At 45.2% G+C, this 23,618-nt stretch overlaps 1 protein-coding gene across 10 annotated transcripts in view; it reads right to left on the reverse strand.

Moving 5' to 3' along the window:
* The window catches only part of DOCK9 (dedicator of cytokinesis 9), a gene marked incomplete at both ends in the record, with an annotated part of 303,105 nt that overhangs the window by 51,443 nt on the left and 228,044 nt on the right, over positions 1-23,618 (reverse strand). For 9 of the 10 annotated variants that reach the window (XM_080690195.1, XM_080690198.1, XM_080690193.1 and 6 more), the window contains 8 exons: positions 2,860-2,907; positions 4,550-4,616; positions 7,315-7,429; positions 10,654-10,787; positions 17,011-17,128; positions 18,441-18,554; positions 18,795-18,973; positions 22,792-22,903. In XM_080690195.1, the coding sequence (XP_080546321.1) occupies positions 2,860-2,907; positions 4,550-4,616; positions 7,315-7,429; positions 10,654-10,787; positions 17,011-17,128; positions 18,441-18,554; positions 18,795-18,973; positions 22,792-22,903 (887 nt within the window). The remainder of the gene's footprint in view (positions 1-2,859; positions 2,908-4,549; positions 4,617-7,314; positions 7,430-10,653; positions 10,788-17,010; positions 17,129-18,440; positions 18,555-18,794; positions 18,974-22,791; positions 22,904-23,618) is intronic. The other variant, XM_080690194.1, reaches the window with a different exon arrangement.

A 23,618-nucleotide genomic window follows, 5' to 3' on the forward strand; every position in this document is an offset into this window, starting at 1 on the left:
GAAGCCAGGCGAGGAGCCACGCATGCACGGCCGGAGTCCAGCCCGGCGGCCGGACACAAAACAGCCCACAGCAAAGCGCCTGCCGACGAGGAGCGAGCCCCAGCCAGAGCGGAGACATCATTTTTACAAAGTACCGGACAGGCTCGACTTTTTTTTTTTTTTTTTAAGCTCACTTAAAAAAAAAAAAAAGAATTAGTGTTTTGACAATTGCCAAAACACTGTGAATCTTTCTGGATTCTATATTATGAAAAAGGAAAGAAACCCCATTTTTCTCCAAATTAAAAAAATGCACTAAAAGAAACAGGACATACATGCGCTAGGAGGGGGTTACATGAGGCAGATTTAACGCCTTTCTTCTCACCCAAGCAGGAAGGAGAGGAGCCACACACCTTGTTAAACTTGTCAGCGGTCAAGTAGAGAGAGAGAAGAGTGATCTGGGTTAGCAATCGGAGAGCTGACTCCCCACCGTGTCCATCACCGGAGCGGACGGGGAACGAGACCGTGCGGGAAGGACACCTGCCCCGGTCCCGGTGCCACCGTGCCGCCCGCTGCGTTACTGTGTGTAGGGAAGGGGCATGCATGGACTATCGTGGACAGCATGCTGCCGGGCGATTTCCAGGTGACAAGAGGGAGGCACCGTGTTCACATAACCGGACCCCCACGGATGGCAGGCACGGACAGTGTTCACATTATGATTCGTGATCTTTCTTGCATGCAGCAGGGACCACTGGGCAATTTTTGTATAAAGCAGGGTGTCTCTCCAGACAGCACGTGGAACGGAGGGACACCATCTCCACTCCCGGCTTCCTCCACCCATCTATTTTTAAGGCAGTCCTTGTTATATATGCAAATATATACAGGGGCTAATGAAGTCGGAGGATTTCTCCTTGAGAAAGTTAAATTTATACTCGCTGGAAAAAAAATGAACCATTTTCTCACAAAACCCAATTCTAAAATATTTTGTCAGGACAGACATCTTCAGCGTCCCACGTTCACCGTTTTAAGCTCTAGGCCTTTTATTCTACTTGGCGCAGCATTTCCAGGAGCCGTCCTGTGGTGTAAGCTGGCAGGACTGCGAGGTGGGCGTGAAGCTCGCCTTGGCAGTATTTTTTGTTGCTGTTGTATAAAACACACTGCTTGCCCATCTTCATGGGACGAAGTCAAAGAGAGTGAGTCAAGGTAGAAGACGCTGTGAGTATAAAGGCACCGTGTATATATTTGCATCTGGCACTCAAAAAAACCCTCAAACACAAAAATTACTGTTGTGATAAAATTAAGAGTTAAGATTAGAGAACTTTAAACACTGCACATTTCAATTAATAGAAAATATCTATAGGAGGAAAGTACAAAATCATCGAAGTTTGCTCCTTTTTTTAAAAGCAAATGCACACTTTTATTTCTTAACATAATACATAATTCTAGAAATTTCCCAAGTCTCTCCAGAAGAGGAGGATGTGAACATAAAAAGCAAATCTTCACACTCAGGTTGAAAGTCTATTTATCTCTATTTCATTGCTATGGAAACAGAATTATGGATAAGAGAAACAAACCTCTGTTACAATTAAACTTTCAAGCTTTTCTTAAAACATAAATATAAGTTTACTTACGATGACACTGTTAAAAATCACAATAGGAAAACGTATTGTGCAGAAGCAGATCCCACAAACACACCAAGACAAAGTGGCTTACAGACAGACAATCATCCACAGGACAGGAGTCAGACCCGAGCGGAAGAGATGTGCCGTGGGGAATGCCTCCAGAGAAGCCGTGCGGACACACATCAGCTGGGCGCCTGGAGCCGGCAGGGTATGGAACCAGGGCAGTGGGGAGTTAGGCCATTGACAGAGTTGCAACCAGATACAAACACAGGGCACTTACTGATGAGTCAGAATAAAAGGAGAAAAGGCTCCACTCTAGAGGAGGTTAGTGGAAGTCCACATAGAGTTGAGATGGGCTGTGAAAATTCTTTCATTAAGAAGGGGGACTAGCTGGGCGTGGTGGCGCACGCTTGTAATCCCATCATTCGGGAGGCTGAGACCGGAGGACTGAGGTTTGCGGACAGCCTCAGCTACTTAGCGAGGCCCTCTGCAACTCAGTGAGACGCTGTTTCAAAAATAAAGACCCTATATTCAAAAATATAGGGCTGGGGGTATAGCTCAAAGGTAGAATGCCCTTGTGTTCCATCCCCAGTACTGCCAAAAAAAAAAAAAAAAAAAAAGGGACTAGCTAGGCGTGGTGCACACGCTTGTGATCCTAGCATTTGGGAGGCTGAGACCAGAGGATCGGTTTGCAGACAGCCTCAGCTATTTAGTGAGGCCCTTCACAACTCAGTGAGACTCTGTTTCAAGAAAATAAAAAGACTAAAAATAGGGCTAAGTGTGTAGCTCGGAGGTACAATGACCCTGGGTTCCATTCCTAGTACCACAAAAAAAAAAAAAAAAAAAGGAAGGGGAGTGGTTAAATGAGAAGTCAGTATCTTCATAGCTGAGAGTAGGAATAGGGAGAATGACCTCTGAGAGGGAAAGAGGAAGAGAAATCATTGAGCAAAGGGAAAATGCATGAAAAGGAATGAGGAGAGAGGAAAGAGAAAAAGAACAGAGTAGGAGGGAGAATGTAAAAGGAAGAATAAAAGTTAGCGACAGGCCACCACACACGACCTTTCCAACAGGCAAAATGAGACAGAAGGAACGTAGGCATGCACACAGAAGAGGTGCGGATTCCCAGGCGACACCCAGGCCGACACTGCCTTCACGGCTGTTCCCGGGAATCCTCCACCCGTCACCGCGCACCACCGTCCCACACACTCGCATCCTAGGAACAGAGGCTGACCCAGCGCCTCAACCAGAGCCCCCACAGTACCTGGCTATGTATCGCTTCCCCATGTACTGGAACTGGTGCAAGCAGACCCTGCGGGTGGAGGAGAAGCATTAGAGACTGTGAAGAGACAGTTATTTTCAATATACTGTTTTATGAAAGCCCACTGACAATAACAAATTCAGAGTGGGTTTATCACTAGCCCTAACTTCTGGTCTTCAGGAATTCTCTGGAAGGTTCCTTTTGAACACAGAGAAAGTGACCATCTGGGGAGTACCACAGAACAGAGAACAAGGACAGGTGGGCTGTCCGTCCGCGCTGCCTGCCTAGGATATGCTGGGCCACGCACACGCTCTTTTGAGTTGCTTTCGCATACTCATTCGCATCTCTATACGGAGCACGTGTGTGTGGCTGGCCCCTTACAGACATCAAGGATGTAATTTTTTTGTTTTGTTTTAATATACACACAACAAAGATATTTTAAAAGCACGCATTTAATAAAAGTTAGTTAAAACAATGAGTCCTCTGGTGTTGAATCTTGGTTCGCGACGGGACAACTGCCCTGCTTAACTCAGCAGAAGGAGCGGTCGTGGGACTCAGAGCCCAGCTCCGGCCAGAGGATCAGGCCACAGCCCCTTACTCATAACCCCCAAGTGCTCTGAAAACGGGGCTTCCCCTAAGTTTACGTAAATGTGTTTGACACCAGAACACGATGCAAATTAATAGATAGAAGCTATTTACAGTTATTATTTATTCAATTATTGTCAATTATATTATCAAATATAAATTTATTCAATTTATATTTATTCAATTTATTCAATTAACAGAACTGTGGATTTTTTTTTAGTGTAGACATAATAAAGCATTCAATGGCAGGATGCTGCCAAGGTGCTACTGGGATTATGGGATATACTCTACTATGTAAATTTTCTTTGAGTGTGGTGCTGAGGATTGAACCCAGGGGCATTCTACCTCTGAGCTACACTCCTAGCCCTGTTTTGTTTTTTATTTCAAAACAAGGCCTTGCTCAGTTGTTCAGAATGGCCTTGAACCTACAATCCTCCTGTCACAGCCTCTCAACTACTGGGATTATAGGTGTGTGCTGCCATGCCCAGGTCTAATTTTTTTTTAAATCTAAAAAACTCCGAATTTGAAAAATTACCTGCCCGTAGAAGTTGTGGAAGACATTGTGGGTTTGTGCTTTTTAAAATAAAGCGCTTCGGCGCACCAAGTGCTGTGTGCACCCTATTCTGAACTTCGTCCTGTGAGAGTATAATGTGCTCATAGAGGTATGTTTAAAAAATTAAAAATAACGAGCGTCATGGAAATCAGAAACGTATACCGGAGAGAGAAAATAGGTACTAGATTCCAATTAGAGGAGTGTATCTACCTGATTCACTGAATAAACTTGATGTTATTTTATTAAAATGGCTCATTATGTAAGCAGTTATTTCTCATCTATACCAATCAGACACCTGCAGTAACTTAAGTCCAGCCACTGTTCTTCAGACTGAGGCTAGAGCCCAGGGACGATGTACCAAGGAACTACAGCCCCTGCACTCTTTTTTAATTTTTATTCTGAGGCAGGGTTCCCAGGCTGTCTTTGGACTGGTGATCCTCCTGCCTCAGTCTCCCAAACAGCTGGGATCGAGGCATGTGCCGCTACGCGCGGCCACGTGGAGTTTTTCATTCCTCCTAATTATTGGAGAAATGAACAGAGACTAGAATTACTCACTCGGATATTGTAAAAAAATCCATGAGTTCAGATGTTGAAGCCTTGTTCCAATATGTAAACAAAGCGTCTAGAAAACAAACATTTGTTTGGTTAGAATCACAATGTATATTATGTCCATAACGGACAATCACCTTTTTGACAGCGGAAAAAAGACCCCAGAGTGCAGGTCTCCAAACCCTCCCTCTGCCCCATTTTATAGTTGATCAAAGGAAAAACACAGAGACCAGCCTGTCCTGGAGAATACACACACCAGGCTTAGTCCATTCATTCATTCATTCATTCATTCATTCATCCATTCATTCATACTGGGGATGGAACCCAGGGGCATTGTACCTCCAAGCTACACCCCCAGCCCTATTTTTTATTCTTTATTTTGAAACAGGGTCTCACTGAGTTGCAGAGGGCCTCACTAAGTAGCTGAGGCTGCCCGTGAACTGTGATCCTCCTGTCTCCGCCTCCCGAATGCTGGGACTACAGCGTGCACCACCACGCCTGGCGACAGGCTTATTCAATTTAAAGAAGCTACATTTGAACACGTGAACTTTCATCTCATTGTACATTACCTGACGCTATATTATAGTTCAGGGTTATTTAATTTATACATAATGTGCTCTTAAGTAGACTAGAAAATCTGAAGAATACAAGTGGCATAAAGCCAAACTGGGCTCTCGTTTGCTGCCCCAGAACTCCTCCCTAGGGGGAATCGGACGGACATTTCTACATACTATGCACCGTTTTATCTTTGAGTTGGAACTGAACAATACAGCTTGGCTCTACCTCAAACTTTTCCAAGATGCATACTAGTTCTCTCTATGGATATACAGTAATCGGGTTAAGCAATCCCCTACTAATAGACATTTACTGTTTTTCCTAACCTTTTACCACTATATTTATGTTTATATTTAAATAAACATCCTTTCATGTGAAATAGGTTTTTTCCCCCCTGTACTAGGGTGTGAACCCAGGGGGATTCTACCTCTTAGCTATACCCCAAGACCTACTTTATTTTTTACTTTGAAACACGGGCTCACTAACTAGCTGAAAGCCTTGCTTGATTACTAAGGCTGGCCTCGAATCTATGATCCTCCTGTCTCAGCCTCCCAAGTCCTGGGATTACAGGTATGTGCCACTGTACCTGGCTTCATGTAAGTTTTGCATGCATATCCCACTACATCTTCTCAGACAAATTCTCAGAAGTGAAATATTGTGTCAAACGCAATGTACTTTAAGTCTCTGTGTGTGACCCGTCACCAGTGTGGAATTACAGAGCATTGCCATTTCATTAATTATGTTTTGCATTCTCACATTTTATACTGGAGTTGAGAAACAGGCAAAGAGATTCCTCTCTCTGGAGCCTGTGATGAGGGGAGGGGTAGTTGCTGAGACGCTGACAGATCGTGAACACGCACAGCCATGGCCTGGCCTGTCCCTTCCTCGGGACAGTGACGGGCAGGGAAGATGGGGAGACAGAGCACGGATCTGCCATGCACCAGGCACTGAGCTAGGTGACCCCAAGTCTACAAATACCGTGTCATCTAACTACAGACGCACTAACATAGGCTCAGAAAGTTAAGGAGTTCTCCTGTTTACGTGGCTGAAGAGTAATGGCTGAACAGAGATTTAAGTGCAGCTGATTCTTATGGCCGTCGTTGACCTCATAGACTAGCAAAGGGGTGGGTCAAAGAACCTTCCATTCTCGCGGGGTTTTGAGCACAGAATCCAATGGACAAACTCTGGTAAACTGAAGCCAGTCATCCTGCAGGGTGAGCCCCGGGAGCCAGGTGAATACTAGGGAGCTCAGGGGGTGACCAGCAGGCACCTGTGGCTTCCCCGCACACACCAAACACAGCAGCGCCGCTTCCGGCTCTGGACGCTGGCTATCTGTTCTATGTTTCTATAAAGAGGTACAGCAAGAGCAAAAGCAAGAGACCCAGCATTTAGATACTCGCTTAATGTGGAATAAATAAAAGGAAAGAGTAAAGAGTTAAGATTAAGTTTGGTTGTGAGTCTTATAAAACTACCTCTGGAGGCAGTTTTCCCCTCACCCTACACAGCGCACAAAACTCAATTCTAGGTAGATTTTTAGATTTATATGTGAAAATTTAAACAGTCCAAATAGCCTTCAAAGAAAACATTAGATAATATCTTTATGACTGTAGAGGTTAGGATATTTCTAAAATGACACACAAATTCTGATTATAGAGGAAAAGAACTCATAGCTCGACAGCAATTGGAGAAAAAGATACTCGAATTGTTTTCTAAAAAAGTATGGATTTTGCCGGGCGTGGTGGCGCAGGCTTGTAATCCCCGGGCTTGGGAGGCTGAGACAGGAGGATCGCACAGGTTCGAAGCCAGCCTCAGCTACTTAGTGAGGCTCTCAGCAACTTAGTGAGACCCTGTTTCCAAATAAAATATAAAATAGGTCTGGGAGTATAGCCCAGAGGTAGAAAGCCTCTGGGTTCCACCCCCAGTACCACCAAAAAAAAAAGTATGAATTTTTCTGGGCGTGGTGGTGCATGCTTGTAATCCCGGTGGCTTGGGAGGCGGAGACAGGAGGATCGCGCAGGTTCGAAGCCAGCCTCGCTGGCTTAAGAGACCCTGTTTCCAAAATAAAAAAGTATAAAATAGGTCTGAGAGTGTAGCCCGGAGGAGGGCTTCCAGGAACCCCAGTACCACCAAAAAAAAAAAAAAAAAAAAAAAAAAAAAATCAGAAATCAGTCAAATACAGAACACGGAATGGAAGCCTTCTTATTTTTTATACCTACCATCAGACATGCTTTTCAGGATGTAGAGGAAGCACATCAGGAGGCTCTTGATCTCAGACTGGTCCAGTTTGTCACAGCGAACCACAGAATTTCCCAAAGTGTTGCTTTGTTGGTGCTAAAACAGAGATAACAGGGGGTCCTTCTATTTGATTACCGCAGGGAGAAATTCATTTCACTTTTCTCCTTTGGAGGAGAAAGAGTGATAGAACTGACTCAAATCACACAGCTTGAAAAGTACGAGTAAGCTCCAGGGCAACGAAGTGGCAGGCACACTGCACCCAAACAGAACAGACACAGCGGCTCTGGTTGGCCTCTCTGAACCCTTCCCCAGGCCCAGACCTTTCACACCGGATAACCACTGTTTTAGTTAGGCCGAGGCAAACCTTCAACGCCAAGAAAAATCTCATGCAAAAGAAAGTATGGGTGTTAGGAACGATGGCAAAAGTCAGCACTCAGAGGACCCCACGGGACCACCTGGCCCCTTGGGTGGCAATAGCAAGAAATTTGAAGTCTGCTGCAAATCTACCACGGAAGCGCCTGTGGCCAAGTGCTGTCGCTCCGGGGTCACCGTGGGGCACAGTGTGGCCACCGCTGGGGATAAACACCTGGCAGGCGCCCAATGGGACACCTGAGCACAGCCCCGCCAGAGGCCCTGAGCTGATGAGGTCAAGCCACCATCAGCTCAGCTCAACACTGCAAACTGTAGGAAGCTCGGGCGGAGGAAGGGGCAGTTTTACCACCAGGCAGCAGGTTCACTTTTTTGGGGGTGTGGTAGTGGGTACTGAACCCAGAGGCATTCTACCCCCAGTCCCATTTTATTCTTTTATTTTGAAACAAGACCTCAGCAAGTTGCTGAAACTGGCCTCAAGAGATCTGTGATCCTCTTGTGTCAGCCTCTTAAGTCTGAGATTATAGGCAGGCATCACCATGCCTTGCTTGCAGGTTTAAATTTTAAAAAAAGCAGAACAAGAATCTTATCTCATGATTAAAAACTCAGGAGACTGAAAAACACTCCAAGTTATATTTTCAATCGAAACTAGGATCTTTTTTTTTTTTTTTTTTTGCGGGTCTGGAGACAGAACCCAGGGGCGTTTGACCTCCGAGCTACACCCTCTGCCCTAGTTTTTATTCTTTAGTTTGAAACAGGGTCTCACTAAGTTGCGGAGGGCCTCACTAAGTAGCTGAGGCTGTCTGCGAACCGGGATCCTCCGGTCTCAGCCTCCCGAATGCTGGGATGACAAGCGTGCGCCACCACGCCCAGCTCAGTTCATTTTTTTTTTTTTTTGGCCAAATACCAAAGTAAAAAGACCAGTATAGAAAATGTTTCATTCAAAGTGTTGGTGGCCAATTGGAAAAAATATATATAGTAAACAGGGACAGTACATAAGATATGTGAACCTTTGTATTTAAGGAAGAAATACAGATGCAATTAGTGGTAAAACTAGCATGGCCGGTCATCCTGCCCACTCCCTTGGCCAGAGCCCCAGGAGGACTCAGTACTTCGGGCAGCGGGAGGGAGGGGGCTGCGTGTGGCGTCTCCTCTGGCAAAGGCGGGATCGTGAGAATGGAAAAGTCCACGGTGACCCGGCTCCTCCTGGCTGACGGACAGCACTCCTCCTCCTCGCGGGCACTGCGCAGAACACAGGCCGAGTGCCTTCTGAGCAGCGCTTCCCTCTACACGCGGAGGCAGGTTGGGGTCAAGGGAAAAGTGAGACACGTCATGACACACTCCCAGATGAGATGCTCACGCCGCGACACAGCTATGGAGAGATCACCAATGGCAGACACGGAGTCTGTGACCAGAGTACACACCCGAGGCGAGGAAGGACGCCTGCCAGACATTATCTGGGAACTAGAAATATGTCCTTAAATGGTCCACCTGTTTCCTGGCAGAGGGACCTTCCTATAACTTAAAATAACTTAGGAAAAAAGTCCCCAAGATGATACCATCTACCACAATTTTGGGGTTACATTTAAGCTTTATCCTTTTCTACAGAGTTCCAATAATCTGAATTTTTATTCTCTCTCTCTCTCTTTTTTTTTTTTTTTTTGTTACTAGGGACTGACCCCAGGGCCATTCGACCTCGAAGTTACACTCCCAGCCTTTTTTATATTTTGCTTTTGAAATGGGGTCTCGCAGGTTGCTGAGAGCCCTGCTAAGGTGCGGAGGCTACGATCCTCTTGTCTCAGCCTTCCAAGTGCTGGGTCTCCAGGTGTACATCCCCAAGTCTAGCTTTGAGTCTTGAGTCGTTTAAAGAAAAGAGGAGGAGGAAGTGATCTGCTGAGGGCGGGCGCAGCGTAAATGTCAAGAGTGCATTCACAGTCTACCTTATTTCTAAATCACCAGCACCATCAGTTGCTCTTCCTGGAGTTGGCTTTGAACCTAATACCCATGTGCAGGAAGAGTTGGGATCTAAATGATATCTTCCAGAATAAAGTCTATGGGGAGTCTAAACAGAGGGCATTTCAGTCTCCTACTTGTACAGACTTCCAGAATTACTCAGGCAAGGTGGTCCATTGTAAACGGTGCCCTGCTCTGAGATCCCAGAGACAGGAACCAAGAGTTTCAGGGGGCTGGGGATGTAGCTCAGGGGAGGAGAGCTTGCCTGGCATGAGTAAACCCCGGGGTGTGATCCCCAGGAACACACACACACACACACACACACACACACACACACACACACACTGGCATGAGTAAACCCCGGGGTGTGATCCCCAGGAACACACACACACACACACACACACACACACACACACACACTGGCATGAGTAAACCCCGGGGTGTGATCCCCAGGAAAACACACACACACACACACACACACACACACACACTGGCATGAGTAAACCCCGGGGTGTGATCCCCAGGAACACACACACACACACACACACACACACACACACACACACCCACTGGCATGAGTAAACCCCGGGGTGTGATCCCCAGGAAAACACACACACACACACACACTGGCATGAGTAAACCCTGGGGTGTGATCCCCAGGAAAACACACACACACACACTGGCATGAGTAAACCCCGGGGAGTGATCCCCAGGAAAACACACACACACACACACACACACACACACACACACACACACACACACACACACTAGCATGAGTAAACCTTTGGTTTGATCCCCAGCAACACACACGTGCATGCACCCACACACGCACGTGCACGTGCCCACAATCAGGGAACAGGCCCCATCCTTAGATAAAGCTCTGATCACCCCCCCCCCCAGGTTAGGAAAAACAAGAGGCCACATTTAGTAGTGCGAGACCAGGGAGTGTGTTGACCCTGGGCAAACGGCGCTGGCGCTGCCTGAGGAGAGGTCACCTTCTCCAGGGAGTCGCTCCTCTCGCTGTTCTTTTCCGGAAGGCCGTTGCCCGAATCGGTGCTGATGAGAGACCCCCTCGAGTCCGCGTTTCTCACGCTGCTGATGTTCGGGGTCGACGTTGTATACGGAGAAGCTAAAGAGAAACGAAGGGAGGACCAAAGTCTGGGCAAGATTGGACAAAGCAAAGACAAGTACTAAACTTTAAGGCTGCTTTTATGGCATTTATTTTCATTATTGTTTTTTTATTATTTATTATTATCATTTATTTTTTTTTCTGACAGGGAAGTTAGCTCAAGAGTCGTATTCAATTACTTTGCTTCTTCTTTTTTTCTTTATTGGTACTGGGGATTGAACCCAGGGGCATTCTACCTCTGAGCGACACCACCAGCCCTATTTTTTTATTCTTCATTTTTGAAACAGGGTCTCACTAAGTCGAGGGGGGCCTCACTAAGTAGCTGAGGTTGGCTGCAAACCTGTGATCCTCCTGTCTCAGCCTCCCAAGGACTGGGATTACAAGTGTGCCCCCCCCCACACCTGGCTTCATTTACTTCACTTTTAAAGAGCTGGGTCATATAGAGTGAGATAAAAGTAAACTATAAGAAACCTTAGAATGAATGTCAATCTCCTTATTGGACAATGACTTTGATTGGTCAGACTCTAATGGGGGCATGCATTGTTTCAGAACAGCCTAAAACAAAAATCAAAATATAAGCACAACAACAACTATCTAGTCAAAAAACGAAACCATACGACAAAGCCACAATATGTAAACTGTATGCTGAGGAGTTCCAGCTAACCCTGCAGAGTGTCACAAGATACTTTGGATTTTTGAAGAAAACAATGATATTTAACATTGGCCAGAAACTGCAGTTTCAACTTTGAATAATGCAAACATTCCTTTTAATGGTGTTATATCTTTGTGAAGCTGGGTATCAGGTAGTTACTTTGATAAAAAAAAAAAAAACAACAAAAAACCAGCCAGGCATGGTGGCGCATTCCTATAATCCCAATACTTACGAGGCTGAGACAACCTCAGTAACTTAGTGAGATTCTCAGCAATCTAGTGATACCCTGTTTCAAAGCAAAAACAAAGGGCTGGGAGTGTAGCTTGGAGGTAAAATGCCTCTGGATTCAATACCAGGTACCACAAGGAAAAAAAAAGAGACTCTTTGGACTTGTACATTCTGTGCTGAGTTGAAAGGCATGCTTCCAGAAACAGAAAGATCTGCGGGTTCTGCAGATGGCCTGGGGAGACTCTGTCACTGGGCTCTCAGCTGCGAGCCCAGCCTCCCAGGTTGGGGCGAAGATGCCCCAAATCCAGACCAGTCCTCTTCAGATTTCACTAGGCACATCAGTTGGTACTGCCTGAGATACTTCTAAGTTAAAAATAAATATAGACAGCTTCTGAGTCCCACCCAAAATATTTTTGGTAACACTTTTTTTTTTTTTTTTGGTGGTACTGGGGTTCCTGGAAGCCCTTTTACCTCCGGGCTACACTCCCAGACCTATTTTTACATTTTTTATTTGGAAACAGGGTCTCCTAAGCCAGCGCACGCGGCTGGCTTCGAACCTGCGCGATCCTCCTGTCTCTGCCTCCCGAGCGCGGGGATTACAAGCGTGTGCCACCACGCCCGGCTTTTTGGTAACACTTTTAAATTTGATGGCTAATGGCATAACCCCATCATCTCAGGCAGTGTCGTAATGGTCTTTTCCCCTGGTGCTCTGGATCAAACCCAGGACCTCACATGTGTTAGGCAAGCGCTCTACCACCGAGCTGCCCCCAAGACGTTTTTTAACCTTAGAAAGATGACCTGGGAGACCAAAGTTGTGCATCCTTCCTCCACCCAAACATTCAGATTTATTCACCACGACCCCTGAACCTGATCTGGTACATTAAAACCAAGTAAAGCCGGGCATGGTGGCGCACGCTTGTAATCCCCGCGCTTGGAAGGCGGAGACAGGAGGATGGCGCGGATTCGAAGCCAGCCGCACTGGCTTAAGATCCCTGTTTCCAAATAAAAAATAGGTCTGGGAGTGTAGCCCAGAGGTAGAAGGGTTTCCAGGAACCCCAGTACCACCAAAAAGAAAGAAAGAAACAAACAAAAAAGACAAGTAAAGAAGAATCAGGGGCTCTGGGCAGCCAAGCGAAGGTTGTAACGGGCTGAGGTCGCCACGGGAGGCACGTCTTCAGGAGACACTGTGTGATCACGGTCACGGGGACAGGAGAGACACCGACTAACAACTACGGCCCGCTTTCTATTTCAAGAGAAAAGAAACGTACACCATTTATAGTTCTCTTCATGGCTGTGCCTCAGCTAAGGCAGAACACAGGACTCAGGAGCAGAGGTCTTCAATAAAATAAAACTAGATCCCCAATTCTCGATTGTACGCCTGATTCCAAAACTAGCTATTTAAGGCAAACAGATGGAAATGCGATACATAAAAAGCAACATGCTGAGTTTGCTTCCATTTATTAATTTTTTTGATGTGTGCGTGTGTGTGTGTGTGTGTGTGTGTGTGTAATATCCTGGCTCAAGGAATGACTTGTAGAGACCGTAGACAACATGTGAATATATTAGAAAGTTTAGTTTATCCCTCTCTCCTCCGTACCAGAGCCCAATGCAGTGAGTAGGTAGAAGAAGGATTTCTGAGCCTAAGAAGCTTGCTTTTTAAAATCAGTGAATCAGCTGGGTGTGATGGCACACCTGTAATCCCAGTATTTGGGAGGCTGAGACAGGAGGATTGCAGGTTTGCGGCCAGCCTCAGCAACTTAGTGAGGCTCTCAGCATCCTAGTAAGACCATGTGTCAACATAAAAAATAAGGAGCCGGGCGTGGTGGCGCACGCTTGTAATCCCAGCATTTGGGAGGCTGAAATGAGAGGATCATGGTTCGCGGACAGACTCAGCTACTTAGTGAAACCCTCTACAACTTAGTGAGACCCTGTATCAAAAAAAAAAAAAAAAAAAGAGAAAGTCAGGCTGTGAGTCAGAATACCCCTGGGTTCAATCTCCAGCACTACACACACACACACACACACACAAAAAAAAAAAAAAAAAAAAAAAAAAAAAAAAAAAGAAAAGAAAAGAAAATAGTACTAGGGTGTAGCTCAGAAATAAAATATCTTTGGGTGTGATCCCCAGTACTACAAAAATAAATATACTAATTAATTAAACAAATAAAATGAGATAAAATGAATTCTCATGCACCTCTCTCCAAAAACATGTAAGAAATTGGCAGACGAGCATTCTAAATATGCACAGAAACAGGATTTCTTGTCCACAGAGAGGTAAGGCAGAAGTCTGCTCCTGAGAGATAAGCCCCAGAACTAAAGTCAAGTGGAGGTCCAATGGATAAAAGAAGAGTTGCTATAGCTACCAGCAAACACTAGCACATCCGGTTCAAAGGCGGGGCTTCCTGGAAGGCATCCCTGAAAGGAGTAGGACTTACTCCTCAGGACTGGAGGAAACTCAAAGCCTGGGTGTAAATAAACCTGCTGTGGCATACTCCTGTGAAAAGTAGATCTAGATCTTGAAATTCCACCAGGCGTGGTGGTGCACGCCTGTAATCCCAGTGTTTGGGAGGCTGAGACAGGAGGTTTGCAGGTTTGAGGACAGCCCTTAGGAAGCAGTGAGACCCTGTTTCAAAAATAGAAAGGGCTGGAGGTATAGCTTGGAGGTAGAGTACCTTGATCCCCAAAACCACAAGGAAAAAAAAATAAATTTTCATAAGCATAAAAAGGGAATGAGTCAGTCTCAAATCATTTTCATCACGGTGCCCCCAACACAGAGCCACCGAAGGCCACTGCTGCCATTCAGCTCATACGAAGGGCATCCGATGGCTCGTCTCTAGGTGCCCAAGGAATCCCAAGCCCTCCTCACAAGGTGCGCCCTGCACTGACGGGCGTCCAGCTGGGACTCTTGGTCTCTCATGATGCTGCGGATGATGGAGTCCTGGTCGCAGAGGTCAGGGCATGAAGATCTTTAACACTTTTCTAGGCGTGTGGGCTTTCCTCACTAACTACTGGGAGTGTGTCATAAAAACACGAACAACACGAGGGAATGGTGCTGTTGGAATGAGGTTAAGTCGTGCCGAGTGTCTGCCATGCTGTCTGAGATCGCAGAGGGTGGACGCTCTGCCCATGGCAACGGGTCAGTGTTGGGAGTCCAGACCCAAAGCCACGCCTGTCTGGCCTAAGCTGGCACGGCGAACTGCTGCAGATGGACCCCTCTGAAGGTCGCCTCCACCCTCCAGGGCAGCAGCTTGGCATGCAGGCAAGACAGGGCGAGGGCCCCAGGGGCCGACGGGAGCGCTCAATGGCGGCCATGTGCTGAGCGTTTACTCTGTGCTATCCGCTGCTTATTCCAAGCACTCTGCATGCGTTAACTCTTAGTTCTAAGCACTCTGCATGCGTTAACTCTTAGTTCTAAGCACTCTGCAGCATTAACTCTTAGTTCTAAGCACTCTGCATGCGTTAACTCTTAGTTCTAAGCACTCTGCAGCATTAACTCTTAGTTCTAAGCACTCTGCATGCGTTAAATCTTAGTTCTAAGCACTCTGCATGCGTTAACTCTTAGTTCTAAGCACTCTGCATGCGTTAACTCTTAGTTCTAAGCACTCTGCATGCGTTAACTCTTAGTTCCAAGCACTCTGCGGCATTAACTCTTCCATCAATTCAATTCTCAATGAGGGACATATAACAATGAAACACCCATGCCTATAAATAAGGTTAAGGATGGGAATTGGCATTGGTGTGGACTTTGCACTTTTAAAGCCCCCCATTCATCTGCTACTATGTAAAATGATCTATTAACGGTAATACAAAAGGTAAGAATGTACACTCAGAATGGACAGGAGTCCTGCAAATTAACTGGATGAAAAGAATAGCCTTGTTCTCTGTCCCATGAATTTATACCATTAATGCGTAGTCTAATCACTAGCCATAGTAGGACATTTCATTTATTCAAAGTGTGATAAAGAGCCAGGCGTGGTGGCGCACGCTTGTAATCCCTACACTTGGGAGGCAGAGACAGGAGGATCACGTAGGTTCAAAGCTGGCTTAAGAGACCCTGTTTCCAAATAAAGTATAAAATAGATCTGGGAGTGTAGCCCGGAGGTAGAAGGGTTCCATCCCCAGTACCACCAAAGCAAAACAAAACAAAAAAAAAAGTGTGGTAAAGAGAGAGAGAAGCAAAGTCAGAAGACTGTGAACATCTATGCCAATTCTTCAAAGATTATGTGAATACTATACATATATATAGCTCTACTATCTTTAGAAGATATGATCTAATCAGTCAGAATATATACTTAGGGCCGGGTATGGTGGCACACGTTTGTAATCCCAGCATTCAGGAGGCCGAGACTGGAGGATCGCAGTTCATGGCCAGTCTCAGCTACTTAGCAAGGCCCTTTGCAACCCAGTGAGACCCTGTTTCAAAAATAAAAAGACTAAAAAATAGGGCTGGTGGGTGTAGCTCAGAGGTAGAATGGTCCTGGGTTCCATCCCCAGTACAGAAAAAAATCTATATCTATATCTATATCTATACACACACACACACACACCTTGTCTAATAGAGAAATTACCCAAATCTTGATTTATGCTGGCTGTTTTCTCCCCATGGAGATACTCTGCTACCCTTTCATGTAGGTAAAATACTGGAGGATGGAAAGATTTTTGAAAGCCGATTTTAGGACTGAATTCTAGCCACAAAGTATGAGAGAACGATCCCTCTGGGAATTCCTCCGTCACGGTTCATCTGAATTGGCAATACTACAATTAAATCTTCCCCCTCATGCCTGCAAGGAGAAGGCGCGACATGATTGAGACTTAAGATGCTAATGTGCATTTCACAAAGAGCAACCCACGCCAGTGAGTGATTAAACGAGCCGTGTCTGGGATTCACAAGAATTCCGGAATCTTGATTGCAATGCACGGTTGAGATATCACAGCCAGGGTAAGAATATTCGAGAAAGAAATTCAGCCAGCGAGCGCTCACTCACAGGTGTAACTTATTAAGGAATTGCCAGATTAAAGACACCCAGAGCCGGGCGTGGTGGCGCACACTTGTAATCCCAGGATTTAGGAGGCTGAGACCAGAGGATCGTGATTTGTGGCCAGCCTCGGCTACTTAGTGAGGCCCTCTGCAACTTAGTGAGACCCTGTTTCAAAATAAAGAAAACAAAATTGGGCTAGAAGTGTAGCTCAGAGTAGAACGCCCTGGGGTTCAATCCCTAGCACGACAAAACAAACAAAATAAAAAGACACCCAGAGTGATAGTGGAGAGAGACCAATAAACACACACACACACACACACACACACACACACACACACACACACACACACACACGGAGCGTTACCGATGCCAGAGATGGCGCCCAGGAGGTCTTTGTGCAGGCTGTGGTCCAGCGTGTTTCCCTTCTGCGGCGTCACGAGCGGGTTCCCAGCTGGCAGAGGGAGGGGCTCGTCCTTCAGAGTCTGTCAAAGAGGAAAGATAAGAAACAATCAAAGGTGAGTCAGACTCCAAGTGTGAGGGCAAGTGCAGGAACAAGGTGTAGGGTGGTGTAGGGTCAGAGGAGAGCAAGCAGGGGCCAGGGCACGGGGCCGTGCGAGGGGCAAAGAAGCTTGTTTTCTCTCCCTCCCGCAGGACGAGCACCTTTCCCTTGATAGGGTGCTGGTGCCCAACTTTAGACTCTGTTTTGCTTTAGACTATGCTTGTTTGTTTGTTTGTTTGTTTGTACTGGAGAATGAAATCAGGGGCATCACTCTAAGCCACACACCCACCCCTTTTTATTTTTTACTCTGAGTTAGGGTCTTGCTAAGTTTCTGAGGCTGACTTCACACCTGCGATCCTCCTGTCTCGGCCTCCCAAGAACTGGCATTACAGGCGTGTGCCAATGTGCATGGGTTTTTAGACTATTTTGGAACTCTTCTCTTTACCTGCTCACTACTTACTACCCTTTGCAACTCAGTGAGACACTCCTTGAAAATAAAGAATAAAAAAAATATAGGGCTGGGGTGTAGCTCAGAGGTAGAATGCCGCTAGGTCCCATCCCCAGTACCGCCAAAAAAAAAAAAAAAAAAAAAAAAAGACAAATGAAATGAACACATATCAAAGACTGAGCAAATAAATAAGTAAACAAATAAATAATTTCCAATCAAAACATTTTAAAATAATTTCTGGGGCCATCCTTCAGTCAACTTCATTTCCCAGACCTCTTTGCCTGACCACCCAAAGATGAGTTAAGGTGGTCAGCTACTGGGTGGGGGCAGTCTAGAGAAGAGAGACGCTCTTCCAGGACTGGGCAGCAGGTTACTACCAGAAATGAGCGCGGGCTCCGTGGAACACGTATTACACACGGCTTACTCTTGCTACTTCTTCCCCTATACATTTTTGTTGAATACGCAAATGAAAATCCTGAGGCCTTCCTTACAAGATATTAAGGAGAGAAGGAGTCGAAGGCTCTTGACCGACCCCATCGTAGTCATGGATGTAATTTACCAAGGCTGATTACCAAGACGACCACGGTGTTACCGGCAAAATAAAGGGGAGGGTATGCTCTGAGTTGAGGGTCATTCCCACAAAATTCATGTCCACCTGGAACCTCAGGCTGTGAACTTATTTGGGAAGAGCATCTTTTCAGATGTAATCAAGATACAGCCTAGGATGAGCGCATAACTCATAAACAGCAGAATATGTTTCTGCTGTTCTACACCCAGTGTGTGGCACTGTGCTATGGCCGATCTGGGATAAGATATGGGCTACGTCCATGTAAGCATGCTTACGTACACTGCCTGGGTTCACCGGGAAGGGTGACACGTCCCTCACGTTGATCCTCTGGACATTTTCAATAAGTAGACCAAACAGAGGCAGGTAGAGAGTGGCTATCCTGGCCTGATGACTCTGTAACAAAGACACACGGTCAGTTTGTCCCACAGCTCTGCAAAATAAACGGCGGACTAAGTTGGCACCAGGTACCGCCTTTATTTAGATCCTTCCCATAAAGACAGATATTTGATTCTATTCCAAAATCAGAGGAAAAGTCTTAGTGCTGTTACTGTGACTTTTCTAATCAGTTACTTTCTTTCTAAGGCCTAGAATGAAGGAGATTTATCACCTTTCTTTCCCTTGGTGACTACTCACCCTTGAAGCATATCTATCATCAAAAGAATGTTTTATCAGCAGGTTCTTCAGCACGCTGATGGCAATCACGCGGACCTCCCGGAACTCTTGCAGGGCGGTGCCCACCTCCCTCAGTAACAGTCCCACCAAGAAGTGGTTTCTGCAGAACTCATCCGTTAGCGAGTAGTCAAGCTGGAGATCTGAAATGGGGGCAGAGGCTGCTTTAGCTAGGGAGGACCCGCGCTCCGTGAACGCATTTATCCATCCTCTGCATCCGGCCCACCCTGCACGTGTCCACACGTGATTAGACATGGCTTCAAACAGAAAAGGGCTGCTTCTAAGACGCTGCTCTACATGTCAACACATGGAACTCACACGAAAACCACACTGAAATGCAAATGTTAGTCCGCCATCAAAGGAGGAGCTGGCAGAGATCGTCTCCCAATCTGTAGCTCTCTCTTTACTCTTGGTAGCTTCCTTTGCTGCATAGAAGCTTTTTAATGCAATGTCTTCCCATTTACTCATTCTTATTTTGATTTTCTGACTTTTTGGGGTCTTACTGGGGAATTTTCTACCAGAACCGATGTGCTAAGGGATAAGTCCTATGCCCTTGCCTGGGATTTTATGAATTTAATACCTGGAATTGAGGATCGGAGGTTAGAGTAAGTACCCTTTAAAGACCAAAGGGTAAAATGGGCAATGTATATTGTATATCCTAAAGCAGAAAATACGTTCACTCACGACATAATTTAAAGAGGACCAGTAGTGAGAATTTAAAAATATGATGTGAATTATACTAAGTAAAATTGGTAAAAAAAAATACAAATAAGTACACTGTTTTTTATATTCTGGAACATACAGCATCCAACATAATTAAACTGCTGAACAGTTTTAGCACCAATTTTTTAGAATACAGAGCTGTATATGTTATGGTACAAATATAACTTTGGAACCTAAAAACTTTAAAAACAGTCATTGTGGTAACTAATAGAACTACAGAAGAGTAATCTGTGCACAAAGTATGTAATTAAAGAAATAGTAACTATATGTGCATTATTAAAATGTCATTTACTTCTTGAGTTCAGTTACCCACTTCCTGGTCACCAATACGTACATAATCCTGACAAAGCCCAATGCGTTTAACATGAACAGATTAGTACATAATCTATTCTGCTATCATCAAGGGAAGAATTTATTTAGTACAATAATTTCTAAAATATCTTAATACTACCTCTACAGCCCTAAAAGAAAAAAAAGTAATATAAATTAAAATCGGAAGGGACAAAGCACTAGACCAAACTAGTACCTCATCAGCGACCTAAACGAATTGCTGAGTCACAAAACCAAAACCTCCAGAGCAGAGACAGAAGGAATCACGAACCACGGGAGGAGGGTGAACGAAAGCAGCTGTTCACTCTAAAGCCGCAACACGGTCAGGAAGGTGAGGACGGGCTCTGAGCTGCTACTCTGCCTCCGTTATGAAGGGAAATTCTATAGCTCCCTCCTTTGACTTTAATCCTACATCTCATGGTTTTTTTAAAAAAAATCTACCCAAAGTACTAACGCAAGTCATAGGAAACCCTTTAGTAAAAGGGAAAGAATATTCATTTTTCCAGAATAGTCATGTTCTCCATTCATAATTAAACCCAGTTTATCCAAACTATAATTTATAGCGTGAATTCATATAAACCTATAAGGAGAAAACTACCCTGGGTTAACTGTGCACGGGCTTACAGACCACACATGTGTGCATGCATGTACGAGAATGTGTGCCTGTGTGCATGAACTAGAAGGTATGGCGGACAAATGAGAAGAAAGAGAAGAAAGAAAATGCTGAAAAAGATTTGTTCCTATCAGCGTGGCGAGAGGAAGTACCTGCATCTGACCCTGGGACAGCACCTCGTGACCAAATATCCGGGAAGCCCACGGAGCTTGCGTGAGTCTGCCGGGCACCTGACCGACCTCTGTTCACTCAGCTCTACAGGACGAAGAACAGGGCCCTGCAGTGAGGCGCGGGGCAGTGGGATGGATCTGGGGCAGGGGAGCAACTGACTCCAGTTGGGGAACCAGAGGCCCATCAGGGCCTGTGGATGGGAGGATGGCTGAGGATTCCGGGGGAGGGCTGAGGCCGCGGGGTACCAGGAAGGGGCACGCTGTGTTTGGAAAGCTCAACGGAAGCAGGCATGCTGGGAGGTGGGGGATGGGGTGAGACCAGAGAGGCCGGCTAGCCAGGTGAGCCCGGCCCTCCTGAACACCTGGCTCTCTGGAGTGCTTGGCGTACACCCTCAGTTCCCTCCAGCTGTTAACTAGCCACATCCTATCTCAAAAGCACTGCTTTTCATATCCTTCTGTCCAAGTTTGATTTTTTTTCTCCTTGGCATTGGCCAGTCTCTAATATTCTGTATATTTCACTTTTATAAAGAGGCCATGATTTTCACCCAGGTAGTCCACGACTGTATCCCAAGCTAGCCAGTGCTGGGTAACTATTTGTTGAACGTATAAATGCCAATTCCAGAGCCACAATCTCCCTTCTTCTTCCTTACAAGGTGGTTAAGTCTGTCTGGGGGAGGGTGTCTGTCTCTGAATTTCAGAGGTGTCATTAATAGTTTGGAGGCATCTTTCCACTTTTTCTCCTTCAGCATGAAAAAACCCAAGCGCACAGGACAGCACTGCACTCAATAAGTATCACCTGACAGATGTGACAGCTAATTTATTCAACTTGATTTATTCAGTGAAGGGAAAGAAATCTTTTTGAGCTCAACTCTCTTTAAATTTAAAAAGACACAGAACAGTTAATAAAGACTCAACACGCAAACATAAAATGCATGTGAAAAAGCTGCGTTGCTGGGATTTAGGCAATTGCTCCCATTGTGGACAAGGGCTTGGAAAGGGGTGGGATCCATTTGGGGTGAAATAGAGCTTTTCTGTTTGTTTATTCTATTTGCTTAAAGAAACATCCCAGAGACTCCCAGGATCCCCAAGGATGAGACGGCTTCCTGGGATGTTGCGGCCATGTCTTAGCTGGTGAAAACCCACTCACCAGTTTATGCTGAGTTTAAAAATTAGTCGGAGTACATAAGAAATGCCTACATGGGTGGCATGTGCGAGCATTTCAGTAGTGACTTGCATTCTTTTTCTTTTAAAGGTGAAAAATGCAAGAAAGCAAGTGTCACGCCCCACACCTACCTACTGGACTGTCATTGGACTCCACAGTTGGTGAAAGAAAAGCTAATTCATAAGAAAAAAGAAGAAGTGAAACAGAAATAAACTACAGCAAGTAAATGACTTTCTATTGTCTAAGTAAAGGAATTCTTAAAAAAAACCCGAGTCACATTGGCATGATCTGTAATCTGATAAGTTTGCTGAAAAGTAAGTTTCCGGGTAATACTTTACGGATACTTTTTGAAACAGATTTTTTTTTTCCCCAGTACTGGGATGGAACCCAGGGGCATTCTATCTCTGAGCTACACTCCCAGCCCTATTTTTTAGTCCTTTATTTTTTTAAAATTTATTTTATTTTATTTTTAATGGTACTGGGGGTGGAACCCAGAGGCTTTCTACTTCCGGGCTATACTCCCAGACCCATTTTTTATATTTTATTTGGAAACAGGGTCTCACTAAGTTGCTGAGAGCCTCACTAAGTAGCTGAGGCTGGCTTTGAACCTGCGCGATCCTCCTGTCTCAGCCTCCCAAATGCGGGGATTACAAGTGTGCACCACCATGCCTGGCTAGTCCTTTATTTTTTGAGACAGGGTCTCAGTGAGTTCCAAGGGGCCTTGCTAAGTAGCTGAGGCTGTCTGCAAACTGTGATCCTCTGGTATCTGCCTCCCGAATGCTGGGATTACAACAAGCGTGTGCCATCACGCCCAGCTTGAAACAGAAATTTAACAAGGAAAAAACATTAATTCATCAGTTAAAAAAATTAGAAAATTCTAGTAGCATAGTTGAGTCAATTCTCTTATTAAAAAAATGAATGGCCCTCTTGATAAAAAGATTCATACATGTCCAGGTAGATTACCTTGGTATCTTTGAATCCTGCCTTTTCCAAACGGCATTGGTAAGTTCAAAGGGATATAATGCTCGTGATTGCATACCACACGGAGAAATTCAAACTTGTATTCAAAGAGGGTCTACAGGAAAAAATATTTAGCACAAATTAATACCTCACTGGTTATTTTACACAGAATCCTAAAGGAACCTACCAGAAACAACACTCTCGGTATTTAGTCTAGCAACTTGACCCCATGGAGCAGCACGCGCCATTCCATTTTACAGAATTCAGAATGGCTACAGGGATTTGTTTGAAAACTGATAACACGCTGGGTGTGGTGGCGCACACTTGTAATCCCCGCGCTTGGGAGGCTGAGACAGGAGGATCGTGCAGGTTCGAAGCCAGCCACCCTGGCTTAAGATACCCTGTTTCCAAATTAAAATATAAAAAATAGGTCTGGGAGTGTAGCCCGGAGGTAGAAGGGCTTCCAGGAACCCCAGTACCACCAAAAAAAAAAAAAAAAAAAAAAAAAAAAAGAAAACTGATAACACATTTCATTAAGAAATATCCTCACTGTCTCTTAGGGCATTTATTATGTTCCTCCTGATTGCATAAATAATCTCAAGAACCTACTAGTTACAGACAGTATAATTAAAAAATTATAGAGCTTAGAATAAAAAAAAAAATAAGCTGGAGAAAACTTACACTTTTTTTTTTTTTGGTGGTACTGGAGTTCCTGGCAGCCCTTCTACCTCTGGGCTACACCCCCAGAGATATTTTATATATTTTTTTTTATTTGGAAACATGGTCTCTTAAGCCAGCGGGGCTGACTACGAACCTGTGCGATCCTCCTG

The sequence above is a fragment of the Muscardinus avellanarius genome, assembly GCF_963383645.1.
Source record: "Muscardinus avellanarius genome assembly, chromosome: 2".
NCBI lineage: Eukaryota > Metazoa > Chordata > Mammalia > Rodentia > Gliridae > Muscardinus > Muscardinus avellanarius.